The sequence below is a fragment of the Peromyscus maniculatus genome, chromosome 18, assembly GCF_049852395.1.
Source record: "Peromyscus maniculatus bairdii isolate BWxNUB_F1_BW_parent chromosome 18, HU_Pman_BW_mat_3.1, whole genome shotgun sequence".
NCBI lineage: Eukaryota > Metazoa > Chordata > Mammalia > Rodentia > Cricetidae > Peromyscus > Peromyscus maniculatus.
The window spans coordinates 10,956,861-10,975,380 of NC_134869.1; the positions used below are offsets into that span (position 1 = coordinate 10,956,861).

Genomic DNA, 18,520 nt, shown 5'->3' on the forward strand with positions numbered 1-18,520 from the left:
CATCCCCTCACTACCCTGTTATACTCCCTCCATCTAAAATATGTGCCCTCACGCTTCCTCAAATATTTTCCTCCTACTTTGATATTTTTTCTAGATCCATATGGGATATTTGTATTTTGGAGACCTGTCTATTTTTTTAAGTTTGATGATACATAGTTGCAGCATTTTTCTTGAGAATTATATAATTAATTTTTTCTATAGGTTTTCTTTCTTTATTGAATTATCTTGCATTATTTATGTATATCATACTTTGTTTATCCATTAGTATATTGGTGGTCTTCTAAGCTCATTCCATAAATCATCTGTGTTGTAGGTACCACAATGATAAAAATCACACACAAACTCACATACACACATATACATGATCCAGTATAGTGAGTTCACTTTTAGAAGTAGGCACACCCAGGCGTGACACAGCTGGTATGTCTATGTTAAATTTTCATTCATAACCATCATTATAGCATCCACAGTACCCAGCATGTTTTATTTTACAATAAACACAGCATATATGCTCTTTTTTACACTTCCTGTGCAGCATTAAAAAATTTGATTTGGTGAAAATTGTAATCATTAAAAAGACACTTAAAGCTGGAAATATGGGGCAATCTAAATATTATTCATCACCAAGGGATCATTTGTCCTCTTCTGTATTTATGTTGTTTTTATTTTACTAGTGTGAGAAAGGGTTTGGGGGCCCAAGAAAATGACCACCTAATTTGTAGTGTTTGAGGCAGGCTGTAAGTCCTGCTGCAAATTTATTTTAATGCAAGTGATTGCCATGCCTTCCTTACTCTGAGTGGTCAGAGCTTGACCTCATATTACTGCATGGCTGGTTCCCTCAAAGTGGTCCACTTGGTAAGCAGAATGCACTTGTGAGTACCTAGTATAACTTTACACACATATTTGTATCTCATATATATGTTGTCATTTGAGATACTGTCTCAGATATGGTCATTATGAAAAATTGTTTTCAGCATGCAGAAAATGAAACTCTGCTCTTTATCTTCTACTGTACACAAGCTCTGCACCAAATGCATCATAGATGTCAAAATAAGACCTGATACCCTGAAATTGTCAAAGGTCACAGTAGAGAAAATACTCCCACTTCCAAGAACAGGTAAGGGATTTCTGAGTAGGACTCTCATCCAATAGTAAATGAGACCAAAAATCCACAAATAGGGTCTTATGAAATTATGACTTTTTATTTCAGCATAAGCAAATATAATTGAAGTGGTGGCCTACAGAATATGTGAAAATCACTGGTGCAATAGTGACATGGGTGTCACTGTTTAATTAACTTCCTTCTGATCTTGTGAGGCCTGCACTATAGGAAGGAATTAATACCTAGTACTATGTACCTGGTCAAAAGTCACTGGCTTGACAGGTCATAACCCTTAAGATGATGCTACTATTGTTACTTTGTGTAATAGCAACTGCTTTGTAAATATTTCTGTTTCTACATCTAGATCTCTTCAGCTCTCAGTCTTGGTCAGAGGTCCTTCTTTCGGTAGTAGGCATCAGTGAATGCACAGCCTCATAACATTAGAATGTTGAAGTGACCATGAATGCTCATTGCTAAATGAAACCTGTAGATTAACCACTTCTGTTAGACATAGGAAATATCGTGGAAATGGGCCCCGAGTGTCCTGACTGAGAGTGAGGGGAACTGCTGTGACGTGCTGTCTTTTGGATATGACATAAGCCATTGCTCACTCACAAGAACTGTGATCACCTGCAGCTTCAGGTGACCATGTTCGGGACTGACTGTGAACATACCTATCTGTCCTGAACCAGACAGCTGGAAGAGGCAGTCTGCTGGTGGAAGACAAAGCTTACTAAGCCTTTGTCTCAGTACAGAAAATAAAAAGGAAGCCAGAAGTTGGCTATTTGTATTACTTATCAGTTCCCCTTTATCTGTCTGCCTCCCAGGGAAGACTGTTTAATTCCTATTCCCTCAAATTAATGCATTTATTGAGGTTAATACAGGAGAATAGGTATGGAAATAATTATAAGAATATGAATAACTGTAATATGTGGCATCACAAAGTCTCATATTGGAATGGGTGACTCATGAAGACTAGAATTCTGAATGTGTCTGCATGACTTGTTTGCAGCTGAATGAGACAGAGTGTCTCATTTCTTCAGTTCTCCTTAGTTACCACCTATTTAACTTTGGGAGTGGAAGGGACTTGTTAATCCTGTAAGTTTCAGCTTTTCCAGCCATAGTTTAATTGCTGGGTATTATGAACCTTCATAGAACTTGCTGAGACTTAAGGAAATAGCCCCACCCAGGGAAGAGCACACTACTTGGATACTCAATATCAAATGGTCAGTCCTGAAAACATATATTCTAGCTATACAGAATGCTTGGTTTACATTTAGGAATATATAACGACATGCACACACACACACACACACACACACACACACACACACACAAGCTTATAACAGCAATTAATGAAAAGGCAGGTCATAAATGAGAAAGAGAGCAAGGAAGAGTATAGGGAAGATTTAGAAGGATGAATGAAAAGAGAAAATAATGTCATTATAATCTCAAAAATAATAGTAAAGAATACCATGTCATAATAAGGAAAATTGTTATACAACACTTCATCCTTTCCTTAAACTGTTAATTGTTTCCACAAGATCACTTTCTTCCATTGGGCTCTGCAAAGGCTGGAGAGCCACACACAGGTCCTGAAGTCCCTGATGAAGCAACCATTTAATTTTCATCTCTTCTGTAAACACAGCTCCATCATGCCCAGTGAATTGGCCATAATGTACTGCTTCTCTCATACATATATTTTTCTCTCTTTTTTCATTAAGAATTTTTTTCATTTTATATAACAACCACAGATACCCATCTCTTCCCTCCTCCTGCTTTTCCAGCATTTCCCCCTTCAACCCACCCCGTACTCCCTCCTCCAACAAGGTAAGGCCTCTCATGGGGAGTCAGCAGAGACTGGTCCATTATTAGAGGCAGGTCCAAGCCCCTCCCTCTGCATCATGGCTCTGCAAGATGTACCACCATAGGTAGTGAGCTCCAAAAACCAGCCCGTGCACCAGGGATGGATTCTGATACTACTGCCAGAGGGCTCCTTAAGCAGATCAAGCTAAACAACTGTCTTGATTATGCAGAGGGCCTAGTCCAGTCCCACAGAGGCTCCATAGCTGTTGGTCTAAAGTTCATGAGTTCCCTCTAGTTTGATTTGGTTGTCTCTGTAGGTTTCCCCATCATGATCTTGATGCCTCCTTACTCATAGAATCCTCTTCTCTCTCTTTGACTGGACTCCCAGAGTTTGGCCTGGTGTTCGGCTGTGGATCTCTGGATCTGCTTCCATCAGTTACTGGATGAGGGCTCTATGATGACAGGTTATTCACCAATCTGATTACTGGACTAAGATGGTTCAGACCCTCTCTTCACTATTGCTAGTCATCTAAGCTTAGGTCATCCTGATGGAGTCCTGGGAACTTCCCTAGCACCCAGTTATACCCTATCCCCATGATTTCTCCCTCTATCATGTTATCTCATTGCTCTTCCACTATGTCCCTGTTCCAGATCGACCATCCTGTTCCCATATTTTCTCATCCCCAACCCCCTACCATCCATCACCCCCCTCCTCCCCAGTTTATTCATGGAGATCTCATCTATTTCCCTTCCCAGGGTGATCCATGTGTTCCTCTTAGGGTCCACCTTGTTACCTAGCTTCTCTGGAGCTGTGGGTTGTAGTCTGGTTATCCTTTGCTTTACATCTAGTATCCATTTATGAGTGAGTACATATCATGTTTGTCCTTCTGAGTCTGGGTTACCTCACTCAGGATGACATTTTCTAGTTCTATCCATTTGCCTGAAAACTTCATGATGTCATTGTTTGTTACTGCTGCATATTATTCCATTGTGTATATGTACTACATTTTCTCTTCAGTTGACTGTCTTCTAGGTTGTTTCCAGGGTCTTGCTATTACAAATAATGCTGCTGTGAACATAGTTGAGCATGTATCCTTGTAGTATGACTGAGTATTCCTTGAGTGTATGCCCAAGAGTGGTATAGCTGCTTCTTGAGGTGGATTGATTCCCAATTTTCTGAGAAACCTCCATACTGATTTCCAAAGTGGCTGTACAAGTTTGCATTCCCACCAACATTCGAAGAGTGTTGCCCTTGCTCTGCATTCTCTCCAACATAAGCTTTTATCAGTGTTTTTAACTTAGCCATTCTGACAGGTATAAGATGATATCTCAGGGTTATTTTGATTTGTATTTTCATGATGGCTAACGATGGTGAACATTTCCTTAACTGTCTTTAGGCCACTTGAGATTCTTCTGTTGAGAATTCTGTTTAGATCTGCACCCCATTTTTATTTTGATTGTTCAGTATTTTGATGTCTAGTTTCCTGAGTTCTTTACACATTTTTTAGATCATCCCTCTGTCAGATATGGGGTTGGTGAAGATCTTTTCCCATTCTGTAGGCTCTCATTTTGTCTTATTTACCATGTCCTTTGCCTTATAGAAGCATCTCAGTTTCAGGAGGTCCCATTTATTAATTGTTGCTCTCTGTGTCTGTGCTACTGGTGTTAGATTTAGGAAGTGGTTTCCTGTGCTAATGCATTCAAGGCTACTTCTGCTTTCTCTTCTATCAGGTTCAATGTAACTGGATTTATGTTGAGGTCTTTGATCCACTTGGAATTGCATTTTGTGCAAGGTGACAGATATGGATCTATTTGCAGCCTTCTGCATGTTGACACCCAGTTATGCTAGCACGATTTCTTTTTTTCCATTGTATAGGTTTGGCTTCTTTGTCAAAAATCAGGTGTTCATAGGTATGCAGATTAATGTCAGGATCTTCAATTCAATTGATTGGTCCACATGTCAGTTTTATGCCAATACTAAGTTGTTTTTATTACTGTAGCTCTATAGCAAAACTTGAGGTCAGGGATGGCGTTGCCTCCAGTGGTTGCTTTATTGTACAGGATTGTTTAAGCTATTCTGGGTTATTTGTTTTTCTATATGAAGTTGAGTATTGTTCTTTCCAGGTCTGTGAAGAATTGTGTTGGGATTTTGATGGGGGACGCATTGAATCTGTAGAATGCTTTTGGTAAGATTGCCATTTTACTATGTTAATATTACCTATCCATGAGCATGGGAGAATTGTCCATTTTGTGATATCTTCTTCATTTTCTTTCTACAGATACTTAAAATTCTTATCATACAGCTCTTTCACTTGCTTAGTTAGAGTTACCCCAAGGTGTTTTATATTATTTGTGGGTACTGTAAAGGTGATGTTTTTCTGATTTCTTTTTCAGCCCATTTATCATTTGTATATAGTAGAGTTACTGTTTTTTTGTTTGTTTTTTTTTTTTTTTAGTTATCTTGTATCCTGCCACATTACTGAAGGGGTTTATCAGCTGCAGGCATTCCCTGTTAGAGTTTTGGGGGTTACTTATGTAGACTATCATATCATCTGGAAATAGAAAAAGTTTGACTTCTTCCTTTCCAATTTGTATCCCCTTGCTCTCCTTTTGTTGTCTTTTTGCTCTAGCTAGGACTTTGAGTACATATTGAATAGATATGGGGAGAGTGGACAGCCTTGTCTTGTCCTTGATTTCAGTGGAATCACTTAGAGTTTCTCTTCATTTAATTATATGTTGCCTGTTGGCTTGTTGTAAACTGCCTTTATTAGTTTTAGGTATGTTCCTTTCATTCCTGATCTCTCCAAGACCTTTATCATGAAGGGGTGTTACTTTTGAGACTTGTTTGTTCCTAAAAATATCAGTTGAAATCAAGATTTGGAGTTTTATCAGGCTATAACAGTGTGCATATAACACCATTTGTATTATGCTATGTTCATATTCATTGGTTACCCAGATGAAAGCTTGGATCATATGCTGAGTAGCACATCCTGGCATGCATGTGTTGAGGATGGTATGTCTTGTAAATGAAATGTATGTGTTCCACACAGTGGTACTCAGGATATCAACTTATATCTGTATCTGAAGTTTGAGTGTCTAAGATTTTCAACAAACATTCTTCCGTGTGTCTCTTTTGAGGCCTTGATTGACGATAAAATATCAGGGTCTGGGATCAGAGTTCCCTCTAACTACCAAATATGTTAATGATGTCCATTTGCTTTCATCTGTAAGGGAACCATTGGCTCCATTGAGAACATGGTATTTCTGGCTCCCTTTTGGTTAGGGCATTGGATGAAGAAGAAAATATTCTGCTCACACATCCTTCAAGTTCAGGGCTTCTGGGCTTAGTTCTTGCTCAGTAGGCTGCAGGTCTCCACTGAAAGCAGTTTATGGTCAGGCATGTTTCTCTTCTTGCATTGCCTGGACTCCTTTCACATAGGTCTTGGTCCTTGGCTACTTGATCAGTGTTTGGTCTAGGAAGAGTTCTCCATTGTGGTTGGGGCAGGCACTATTTAAATTATCTCTTCAAACTGGACTTCCTAGGTTCAACATTAAGTCTTGCCACATATCTCTCGTTGGGTTGGCAGGAGCTCCCTTGACTTTAGGGTTTGTGGTTTCTCTTCATCAAGGTCTGTGGTTGGCTTGTAACATTTGATTTTGCCTAGTTTGTTCTATGAGCTTTGTATGAGTTCTGAATTCTTCCCAGTCAATATTTGCCCCAGACCTCCTTTTTCATTTGGTGCTTGGTGTTTTCAGAATAAGGATTAGACCTGGGCATAGATGTTTTCCTGGTTTTCTCTGGGTGTTCTTTCTTTAAGGGGATGACCCAGTCTCACTTCTCTTCTTTATTAGGGCCCAGACATATTCATAGTGAGGACTGGACTCAGGCCCACTAATTTTCTTGGTTTTGGCCTGGTCTTTTTCAGCCTTAAGCTTATGAAGTGGCCCACATCTCTTCTTGCTTAGGCCCATACTTCATCAGGGTAAGGATTATAGACAGACAGTTTTTTTTTTCTTGGGCTCTTTCATTTAAGAGAATGTCCCAGGTCTTCTTCTCTCCTTGTTTTTTCTCAGGCTTTTGTCAGGGTTAGTGTTAGGCCCCTGTGTTCACTTTTCTTGCTTTGTCCCGGCCTCTTTCATTTGAGGGATTGGTCTGGGCTCATGTCCTTTCTTAGTTTGGCCCAGTCTTCTTCAGGGCCAGAGTTATGCTGAGGCCAACTTCTCATCTTGGTGAGGGCCCTGGCTTCAGTCCAGGTAAATTTGAGGCATGGATATTCTCCTTTTCTTTCTTCCAGCCAAGTCTTTTTCTTCTGAGGGATATGGTAGTACTCATTTCCCTTTTGGTTGGGGCCAGCCTCCTTTAAGGTCAAGGTTAGGCATGGCCATTCTTTTCTTTTCTTTTTGTTGCATTTCATTGTGTTACTTTTCCTTCTCCTTTGGCCTTGGCTCTTCCATTTAATGGACTGGCCCAGGGATACCTCTGTTTTTCCTCTGGGTCAGAGCTTATTCAGCTTCAGGTTTTGGTGCAGGCCTCTTTTAGGTCAGGGTTTGGAAATTTTATTCTTAGGGTTGGTCTCTGGCTTTTCTGGGTGAGGGAAAACTTTGTTAATTTAGGCTTTATTCCTGGTCTTCATCAGGTTCATCCTCAGGCCTTGGAATACTTTTGTCTTGACATCTTGGTTAATGTTGAATCCTGGTCTACTTTCACTTTAGGTACTTAGCATGGGCTTTTTCAGGGACGATGTTGGCATGAGCTATTTTCAGGGTATGGCTCTATCCAGGCAGTTTTTGTGTTAGAGTTAAGCCTGCTTACATTGATATTCTGGGACTGTGTAGTACCTGTTTCTCTTTAGGTTTGAAGCAGTGGATACATTTGAGTCCAGGTTTGTCTGAAGCTACTTTGTAATTTGTAATTAGCCTTGGATTATGCTCAGCCTTTCTGAAAAAAATAACATGTGGATATTGGTAGAGGACTGTATCTACAGCCCTTCTCTTATATCTCATGTATATTCTGAGGAACATTGGCACTTTCCAAGGGAAGTTGCCATAGACACCAACACACACAGCACAGACTCCAGATGAAATAAACTACATATTACACAAACAGAAAGGTGAAGTAGGGAGGTGTTGTGGTGCTTGGGAGACTCCTTGCTGCTGCATTGGTGACTGTGGTCATGGTAAAGAGGCACCATGAGCTCATGTGGAAAATTGTTGCTTCTCAGTGAAGATAACAAACTAGAGTCCCAACAAGGTCCCTGCTGCCTTTCCTTCCTTCTGTGATCTGCTCCCATGAAGGCATATCACAGGCAGTTAATATAACAGCAGAGGATGGTCCTCCATTGATTTAGAGGCTGCCTTGTTAGGCACATGAGGGTTGTGCAGATCTTCATGGGGCCTCTTATGCAGTGTGGCATAGTGTCCCCTCCTGTATGTCATTCAAGGCATGCACTATGAGGGTGCTCCTTTGGTCCTTGCTATGGAAACACTTCTCAAAATGTCATTTGTTTTCTGCCTTGAAAACCCCTGGAACAATGAACCATGCCTTAGTGATCCCTTTCAAGAAAGCTCCTTGTCGTGTCCACTCACTGATGTGCGATCAGGTCTTCCCACAAAGAATGTCTGCACTGACTTACCAGAAATTGATTCCTGCTCACATTATTATAGTTGTGAATCACAGGCCACTTTAATAGAGTGAGCTGCCAACCTGTCAATGGCACACATGTAACCATGACAATGATTCCTTATGGAAAGTCACAGAGGCCAGGCCAAACTCTGCTCAGGGGAGCACAAAGGTGGTCAAGCTGTGTAGATATTTTTGGAGTGGTAACTAGGGAAGGTGCCCAAAGACTACAGCTATCATCATTGCTTGGGGACAGCTTCCCATCCAATCATCCTCTCCTACTACAGGAGTTCACTGCTGAGAAGAGGAAGGTCAGTGGGGATGGGGCAGACTCAGGCCATATGTACACAGTTCAAATACTGGTCTATCATTTCTGATGCTCAGTTTATCTTCAAGATTCTCTTATCATGAGGCTGGTATTGTGCCATCTGCAGTACCTGGGGCTTGGGGAACAGAGCTGTTTCAAATTTGCCCTCCAGCCTGTCCCTTCACCAACATTAAACACAACTTGAAGTGGGATTGACCAGAAAGCAGAAAGCAGAAAGCCATGAGGCTGTCCCTACCTCCTCTCCTCATGGTAGTTGATGACTTCTGAGGCTGTCACTCACTGGGTAGCAGTGTAACAGCAGTTCATCCTGTCCCATTTTGGAAAGTGGAGTCCTGGGACAGGTGCTGACTCTGCCTCAGCTGTTGTCACCCTTTCTAACAAATGCTAGTGGAGATTAGTAGTAGAAAACAATGGACATATCCCACTTTGAGAAAACCCTTCCCAATCTCCCATTGTCCTTTGCTTTAATGCCTCTCTCCTTCCCTGACAGTTTATCTCTCAAGGCTGGTCTCAGATTTCCAGCAATCTTCTAACTCAGTCTCCTTAGTGTTGGATTTCCTTTTTTATTCATTTATTTATTTATTTATTTACTTTTTACCATGGATGCTTTTTTCTTGCCCTAATATGACATTTAAGGGTAGTGGGAAGGAGGCATCTTAGAGATCTGAAGAGTTAGTCAAGGTATCACAGTGTTCAATTCCTCTATCTTATGAAGATGGAAACCTACACTTAAGAATTGTGGCATGCAAAAAGGAAGAAAACAAAACTGAACTAACATATTTTTCTACTGGTCCTCAATCAATAAAATCTCAGTTATAAAAGAAAAACTCTTGGGAATTTCTTCCTGTTATCTCTAGATGCAGTTACTGTAAGCATTATGCTATCATCAAAGCCAAACAGGATTTAGGGAGGGTGGCCTCAATAAAACCAGCTATCTAATCACAGAGCTTGAAATGCTTTTTCCTGTCTGCAGCAGCAGAATTGGGAAGAAGAGAACTTACATGGTTGCCCAGCAGGGATGCCTCTTTGCTGTCTCAGCCTGGATGCCTGTGGTAACAGTTACAGTAGGAACGCCCCACCTGGAAGTCTTCCAGTCAACATCATTGTATCCTGGGAACCCACAATTTCCTGGTCTTCACCAAGTTCTGGATAGCCAGTAAGTGTTTTTAATTTTACTTGATGGTGATGATTTACTATAATCTGAAAGTTCAGTAGAAGAGGAAGGAGAAACTGAAAACTTACATATGCTTGGTGTCAAATGTTATCTGAAGTGCTTAAGATGTGACATAGATTGTAGATATCCATCTAAGAAAGATCCTGAAACATCTACACATTGTTATCAACATCTTAGACAACATCAGTATTCTAGAAGCATGGAAATTCCATGCACAGAATGCAGCATGATCAAGCATGCCCCACCCAAAAGTAATAGTGCCATTAGCCCATCATAAAGGATCAGGGCACCATCATTGTTGTGCCACAATACACACATGCTTTTTCACACACTATACTCATATATATGTGCCCACATTCATACATTTAGAAACATGTATTTGTCTACATGCATACCCACACACACCCATATGCAGACACATAGAAATATTCATTAAATTAATTAGATGTACAATAATTTGGCATAACAAAAAATTAAAAGAAACAAACAATCCTTGTGGTATTGGTACGTATATGTATGGTATGCATGTTGTATGCAGAACTATGGGTATAGTTATGTGCATATTTTTATAAGTATCTATATGGTATACATAATATGTACAACCATATCTAATTGCATATACATGTGTATATAAATATAAAGATAAACTGAAATCTCAACTCCCAGACACCAGCCAAGGAGGCAGCAGAACTTTCCAAATGGCCACCTTGCTGTGTTAGCTCTTTTCTACCTTCAACTCTGAGTACCTGTTATGTTTGTTTGAAAGGCATAACTTTTTAATTCACAACAGAGACACTGTTTTGTCTTACCAGAAAATATGTAAAATGTAACTTTCAAAAAACAGAAACATGAGAAACAATCTTTGCTCTCAGTATCTAGAAATGAATATAAAAACTTCCTTCAACACTTTTTTCTATAACTGTATATCATTTCAATACTTATTTTTTAAATTTTAAATTTTTTCTCACTTGAATAATGCAGTCTTCAATATATATAAGTCCTGAGGTATCATTCTCCGTGATGGTAGTGGCCACCACTGTCTCTATCTAAAACATCTTCTAGTTGCCTAGAAGTCGAGTTGTTAATTCCTGCATGGACTAGTTTATGTTTCTGTGTAGACTTAGGAAACATTTATTAACTAGGCTTTGAAGACATGGAGGTAACTAGGGTGAGTAGCATGGGAAGGAGATGGCTTGGGTGGGCTCACTGCATGTGTTGGGAAAGTTCTAGTTCAATGGGTGAAAGGTCATGTCTGAAGTAATAGGAGGCAAAAAGGCAGAACAAGGGAAAGGTATTTCTGACTGCACGCTGCTACTCAGTGTAGAACAACAGATCAGTTCTTACCCACTGCCTGACACATGGCTGTCCCAGATTTCTACTTAGCATGGTGAAATGATTGTCCTTGGCTTGCTCTACAGTGGTGTCTATAAAGATGATACAGGTCTAAAAGCATTTGTAACAAATACACCTCAATGTACAAACCCTTACAAGGTATTCTGCATCAGAGCTGGTTTATACCAAAGTCCATGCTCAAAGGGTTGTCCAGAAGTAGAATTCTTTCCTGAGTCCATTGTTCTCTGTGATTATGTTGGATACCTACTGTCTTAGTTAGGGTTTCATTGCTGTGAAGGGACACCATGACCATTGCAACAATTACAAAGGAAAACATTTAATCAGGTGGCTTACAGTTTCAGAGGTTTAGTTCATTATGATCATGGCAGGACAATGAGGCATGCAGGCAGATATGGTGCTGGAGGAGAAAAATGTGGAGATGAAGCTACATCTTCATCCACATGCAGAAAAAAGTGCTCTGAGACACTAGGCATGGCTTGAGCATAAGAGATCTCAACCCTCCCCCACTGTAACATAATCCTCCAACAAGGCCACACTCCCTCCAACAAAGCCACACCCCCTAATTGTGCCAGTCCCTATGAGATTATAGGGGCTTCTTACTTTCAAATTAACAAACCTCCAAGATATACTGAGAAGGCATAATAAAACACATTATGGTGGGGCTAATAGAAGATGTTTTTGAGAGGAGAGCACTTTTTTTAAAAAGAGGAGAGTCTTATCATTTGTTTCTACCCATCTTAGGTTCCTTGTTAGGGACTCCACAACAAAAGAAAAGCATATTCAGTTACTTAGTGCAAACTTTCACAGCACAAATCTTCCTAAGGTTAAAAAAAAACCCAAAAACTGCTTAGACATATGATAATTTTTTTTAAGATTGCTTTCATCCAGAATGTTCATTACATAGAATATCCTGTGCTTAAGAAGTAATCTTTAAATGTGCATATTTTCACATAATATTAAGTAAATATTCTAATTTACAATTGAAAGAGTCAGGTACTTTAAATGTACATTAATAGCAACATTTTGACTTCACTTAATCATAATCAAATTAATTAAATATAAAAGCATATAATATTGATGCCCAGCCATTGAGTGAGCAAAGCACTGTTTTTGAACAGGTCTCATTCTCTGGTCTATGCCACCCCTAGTCAGGCTTCCAAGTGTGAAAGACAAGAACAAAGCCTTTGACACCAACATCTCACTTGTGCCTAAAGTCTCAACAGGAAGAGCAAGCAAACAGGATTAATCCATCCCCAAGAGTCCCCATGCCTCATTCAAATGGCAGTCACCACAAGCTTCACAAACTCCTGCCAAAAACTGTCCCAAGTGACACTCAGCAGCCCCAGAACACTCCTTAGTTTAGTGTGGGGTACCATCCCAGGCGCAGGTCAGAATGACCCATGGAGAACATGGAGATGGTGAACGGGCATCAGTCCTGCTGCGGTGATCATCTCAAGAGGAATTACAGACCCTGCAGGCAGCTAGAGACCTGAACAAGGCTACCAAAGAAAGGGAGTCTTCCAAACACTCATCTGGTCTCATATTAGGCTTCTGTCCCCAAATTCTCCAACGTGTAGGGACAGAGGTGCCCATGGCCCCAAAATTATGGGCCCTTACTGTAGATTTTATTATGGTCCTGATCCTTGGAGTGGGCTACAGCCTTCATGTTCACCAGAGTCCCTTCCCTACCACAAAATGATGCCTTTATGTATCTCATATGTTTCCCAATACCCTTACCCTTCTCACCTTGGAGGCCTTTCCTGATACTCAACTCCTGGTGGGCCCAGTCATTTCACCCATGCAGCATGACATTGATCCACGAGCATTCACCATTGCTCAGGGCCAGCACTGTGCCTCTTAGAGCATGTAGTAGACCTGAGAGTTTATTCTAGAGTTGATGGAAAGTGGAATGTAATGAAATGTGTGTCAAAATGAAAGCAATAGGAGTCAAGCAGATGAATGGCAAATAGTGAGGGCTTTTGGATCATGTCCTCTCTGTGTGTCTTCATCAGTCTTCAGATGTGAAGCTGCACCTTTCCTCCATGGAGAGACATGTGGTGCTTCTGACCTGCTTCAGGAAATTGTCAGGAAGTCCTTTCTAGGTTTTATGAGCAGTTTCAGGGGAAGATATGAGTCCTTCCTCACATTCATTCATCCACTCAAAGAACTTCCTATGTCAAGCCCCATGTTTTGATATAGCATATTCTGAATGCCAACAAGTATGAAATAAAGCAAAAGTCTGGGTATAATGAATGACTGTGCTCATAATTGATTCTGAAGTGCAACATTTATATAAATTTAAAGATGCATCTCAGTATATCATGTTCTGTGCATGTCATTTTGCATCAACTTTTCAGTGATTCTTGTTTTAAAAGTATCTAGAGATTGAAATGTACAAGGTACTTCATCTAAGTTGGATGTTTTTCACTAGTCTTTGAGACCTTAGTATTCTAAAACATGCAGTAACCACAAAGGCTTTTTAAGTTCTGAAGTATCTTGGAAATTTTGATCCTTGTAGGAAAGTTATATTGGGAGAAGTATGTGATGATTGCTGAAACTGGTTAAATACTGAAACCTGAACTGTCCACAGTGGTCTCAGAGCACTAATGACAAATAGCCTTAGACCTGAGAAGTACACAGGGCACAAAGGACAGACTCTCAAAGGCACAATGCCAAGAAGGAACATGGCATTTCAATGACTCACCCTGGAACCTTCCTTGGTGCTTTTTCACTGGTTATTTCCAGTGAACTCACTCACCTGCATGGCAGAGTAACTTCACTTTTGCCTTTTCCCATGAATTAGTCTGGACCAGCAGTTTCTTCACGCTAGACACACAGCAACCCTCCTCCCATCAAGAATTCTTACCCCTAGGGTGAGCTTTTATTAAGAGTATCATTCATTTGAAACAAAATTCTGCACAAATTTTCCCAGTGCCCTTTAATATTAAAATATTCTCTAAGTTTCAGAACCACAAGAAAACCCTCTAAGGCAGAAATCCATGAGTTGATCATAGAAAGTACCAGGGAAGGGACAATGAGATGCCTAGTTGGGTGGAAGGAAAGAGTTTACTCCTCCTAATTTGTTCATTGACCTCCATGTGAACAGAATGACAGAATGGCATGATGTGTTGTGTATGTTCATTCTCTGTCATATGTATGTATGTATTTCCCCTCTCAAAATAAGAAAATGGATATATTTTACTATTTTAAATTTGATTGGTAGATTTTCATACACTCATCATATGAAATAATTAATTTTTAAAATAATGAAAAAATCGATGCAGCTCATAACTGATTGTAACTCCAGTTCTAGAGGAATCAACACCCTCGCACAGGCATTCATTAAGGAAAAATACCAATGCATGTAAATTAGTGAATGAACAATTAAATTTTTGTATTTGATAGTGGTGTCAGGAGCCCCAGAAGCATCCCACAGAACTAACTAACCTAGGCTCATAGTGAACCACCAACCACGTAGCTTGCATGGGACTGACCTAGGCATTCTGCAGATATTTTACAGGTGTATAACTTGGTCTTCTGGTGAGACTCCTAACAGTGGGAGCACAGCTTGTCTCTAATTCCTGCTTTTGGACCCCATTCCTCCTACTGAATTGCTACATCCAGCCTTAATGGAAGAAGTCATGCCTAGTCCCACCACAACTAGATATAACATGGCAGACAGATATTCATAGAAGGCCTGCCCATTTCTGAAGAGAAAAAAGAGAAGGAGGAATGGATGGAGGTCAGGAAGAGTGGAGGTGGATGGAGGGTTGAGAGGAGAGGATGGAGGTGAAATTTTGGTTAGGATGTAAAAATAAAAATAAATAAATAAAACATTCATTACAAAAGAAGGGAGAATATTGATGTTTATCATATTTAAATTTGAGATACTAAAAAATGTCCCTCAAGGGACATTGCCACTTACTCTAACTTTATAATGTGCTTGCAGTTGTACAGGGATAGTTAAATCATGCTAGGCATAATTTTGAGCTGGTCTAATACATAATATGTTTGCCTTGTACTTGGAATAATTATATCATGTTTAGGCATTATTATGACCTGGTTATTGTTTTACATTTGGAAATTAATCATGACATAAAAAGATATAATTGTGTGTCAAGTTGACATGGGGTGAAGTTGTGATGGCTCTTTTTGGTTGTGAAATTTACTACATCTGCAATTAAGCAAAACCCAAATATGGAGGGACACACCTATAAGGTATTCTTGCTTAATTTGAAGATAGAAGATACACATGTAATCAGATCTTTTCATAAGGAAGACATTCCCTTAATCTAGATATTGATGGAGAAAGAAACACCTTCACCTCAGATGTTTTGAGCCCCAAAACCCCACCTGTAATCAGCCAGGCCTTGTGCTGGAAGCCCATATAAAGAAATGGAAGAAGGGGGCTTTTGCTCTTTAGCTGCTTGCTCTCACCTTGCTAGCAAGTTCATTCCATCACTGGCATTGGAGCCAACTTCTTTGGGATTCCAGACTATACTACTGATGGGTGAGACATCAAGTGTAGTGGACTGAGAAACTGCTGGATTCTTGGACTTTGTCATCATAGCCAGCCAATGTTCAAATAGCTGGAGCACAGCCTCTAAGTCATTCTAAAAAATAGCCGTCTGTATATATAGAAATTCATTCAATAAGGTGTTAGACCAATGGAACCATGACCAATGCACCAGCCAGGTAGAGAACTTTTAGAGTAGTTTGGGTCTCACAACAGCCTTATCTCAGTTATAAATCCACATGGTCACATTCCCTTAACCAGTGTTTTAGGTGATGATTTGATGCTGGCTTATTAGGTTTCTATACCTTCTGGGCAAGAAAGTAAAATAACACAAGTCTGAAATTTCTCAAACGGAACACACAGTAATCTAATTAAATGAGTAATTATATGAGATGGTGAAATTCTAGCTTAAGTGAGAATTAAAAACCAGATGTCTTAGCTTCAGTGGGGTAAGACCTGGCACCCCCTCCCACACACACAGGAAGATCAGAGGACAGTAGGTTCTTTTTACCCTTGATGTGAGAGCTCCAGTCTGGAGACCCAGGGGATAACTTTCTTTACACATTAAATCTCTGCCTCACTGTCAGTCTCAGGAGTCAGATCTATTCCAGAGGAGCTTCACCAGAGTAAATCAGTCTCTGGAAGAACTTTCTCAATATAATCTGAGATCTGCTGTGGTAAAAGAGCAGCTTCAACCACTTCTCTCCTTTTTTAGTTTTGCACAGAATCACTATGCACCACAGACATGTGGCCCCTGGTGCAGGCTCCATCCACTCCACCTAGTCATGAGGTTCCTCCCAACATTGCTTATCAGACCATCAAGAGGGATTCCTCATCCTACCTCCACCCCCAGGACGGTCTTCTCAATATTTATTACATCAGACAGGCTTAATAGCTGTTGTCAACCTAGAAGAGATCTAGCAAATCTGTTCCAATCTGACAGTCAGTGACTGGGGCAGGATCCTGATCCTATGAGAGCCCTGAATGAATGTGTGGTAGCCTAAGACAATTAGCATGCCTGTCCCTACAGTTTTCAATAAACTTCAGTCTTTGGTTGGGAGTGATCCAATCCACCTAATACAGCACACAGGGCTGGGAGGACAAGGGTCTATTACAGGACTGTGGAGATGGCTCATCCATTAAGAGCATTTATTCCTGTCTCAGAAGACTCACAGGACAGACAGCTAACAAACCTTTTTAACTTAAAATGCAGGTGGAATCTGCCCTCACCTGGCCTTTGTGGGAATTGCATGTATGTGGTGGCAAAACACCCATAAGTATAAACAAAAGCGCCATAAAATATCCTAAATTGTCTTGCAGGAAATCAGCTCTGCTGTTCACTTATCACTCATGATATATTTCAAGAAAACCAGAGGCAGATTTCTTTTTATTTCCTGATTTCCTTTATACAAGTTTAATGAGCGTTCTCATTTCCTGAGAGGCCTGGAACAATATACTTGTGTTTCCCTTTAATTTGGTCTACATGAAGTTCCGTGAACATGTGTGTACAGTGTACAACATTTTACTGGTAGCTAAATATATGACCTCAAGGATACAATATGTCTAATTTTTCTATTATGTAGTGGGTATACATGAGGTAGGCTATAAACCAACATCCAAGTCGCCACCCACTTGTGTAGCCCCGAGGCCCATGGCTGGGAAATCTGTGTGCAGCCCAAGATTCCAGGAACTTACTGAGATACATCCAAGCCTGTGATTTCTGGGTTTGCATGCATGTGAAACCTCATCTAAGAGCATTTATTCCTGTCTCAGAAGACTCACAGGACAGACAGCTAACAAACCTTTTTAATTTAAAATGCAGGTGGAATTTAATTTAAAATCCAGGTCTCTCAGGAAATGAGAACGCTCATTAAACTTGTATAAAGGAAATCAGGAAATGAAAAGAAGAGTCTTAGAATGAAAAGTTTGAAATTTATTTTATTCATAAAATACATTCATTTTACTCAATGGGAGTTTTCAAAACCGCAGTCATTATATACAGTATATAGCCTTAGCAAACTATTAAAGCAATGACAAGAAGAAAAGTATAACAAAATTTAACACAACCTTAAACGAAAATGAATAAAACCAAAAAACCTAAGCATAAATATCCTAAGATATAAACCAAAAAAAGGGAAAATTTCAGTTTCCTTTGGAATTTCATTATGGAAGAGCAAAAGAGGTGAGGAACTGGCGTATTCTCTGTAGTGAATTATCTTCAACAACACTTGCCCATGACATGGCTTCAGCTTTAGCACTGCACTAGAGAGAATCTTATGCTTTTGGTGTGGTCTGTCTGGATGGCAGTGTGACATTAACACAGTATTCCTTGTCAGATTTCCATCACATATGGAGTCAGGGTTCTTAGTAATTTGTGTTGTGTTCTCTGTATATTAGACTTGTTTTTACACAAACTTTTATCTGGGGATAGTGAGCCAACAGATGTGGATCCGATTATGGCTGGACCGCCTCATGGTAGGTTGATATTTGCCTCACGAGTGAGTTCAAAGCTGAAAAGAGGTGGCATTTTCTGAGGAGGCCTTGAACCTGGAGTGTAGAATGTCATGCCTTCAAGGTGTCTTTGGCTTCTTCCACCCTTCCCAGTCTCCTTAACAGGTACT

General features: G+C 40.1%; 2 protein-coding genes across 10 annotated transcripts in view; one reads left to right on the forward strand and one right to left on the reverse strand.

Annotated features, from left to right (window-relative positions):
- LOC143269404 (disks large homolog 5-like) overlaps window positions 1-18,520 on the forward strand; it is a 99,130-nt gene that overhangs the window by 3,991 nt on the left and 76,619 nt on the right. For 5 of the 9 annotated variants that reach the window (XM_076554522.1, XM_076554528.1, XM_076554519.1 and 2 more), the window contains exon 2: window positions 9,830-10,012. The gene's annotated coding sequence lies outside the window, so the exon portion shown is untranslated. Of the gene's footprint in view, window positions 1-999; window positions 1,118-9,829; window positions 10,013-18,520 lie in introns of those variants that run through there. The other 4 variants (XM_076554527.1, XM_076554529.1, XM_076554516.1 and 1 more) reach the window with 3 other exon arrangements.
- Window positions 18,046-18,520, reverse strand: part of LOC143269402 (disks large homolog 5-like) — a 31,900-nt gene continuing 31,425 nt past the window's right edge. Inside the window, exon 7 of the mRNA XM_076554514.1 lies at window positions 18,046-18,518. Within this exon, the coding sequence (XP_076410629.1) occupies window positions 18,370-18,518 (149 nt within the window). The 3' untranslated portion in view covers window positions 18,046-18,369. The remainder of the gene's footprint in view (window positions 18,519-18,520) is intronic.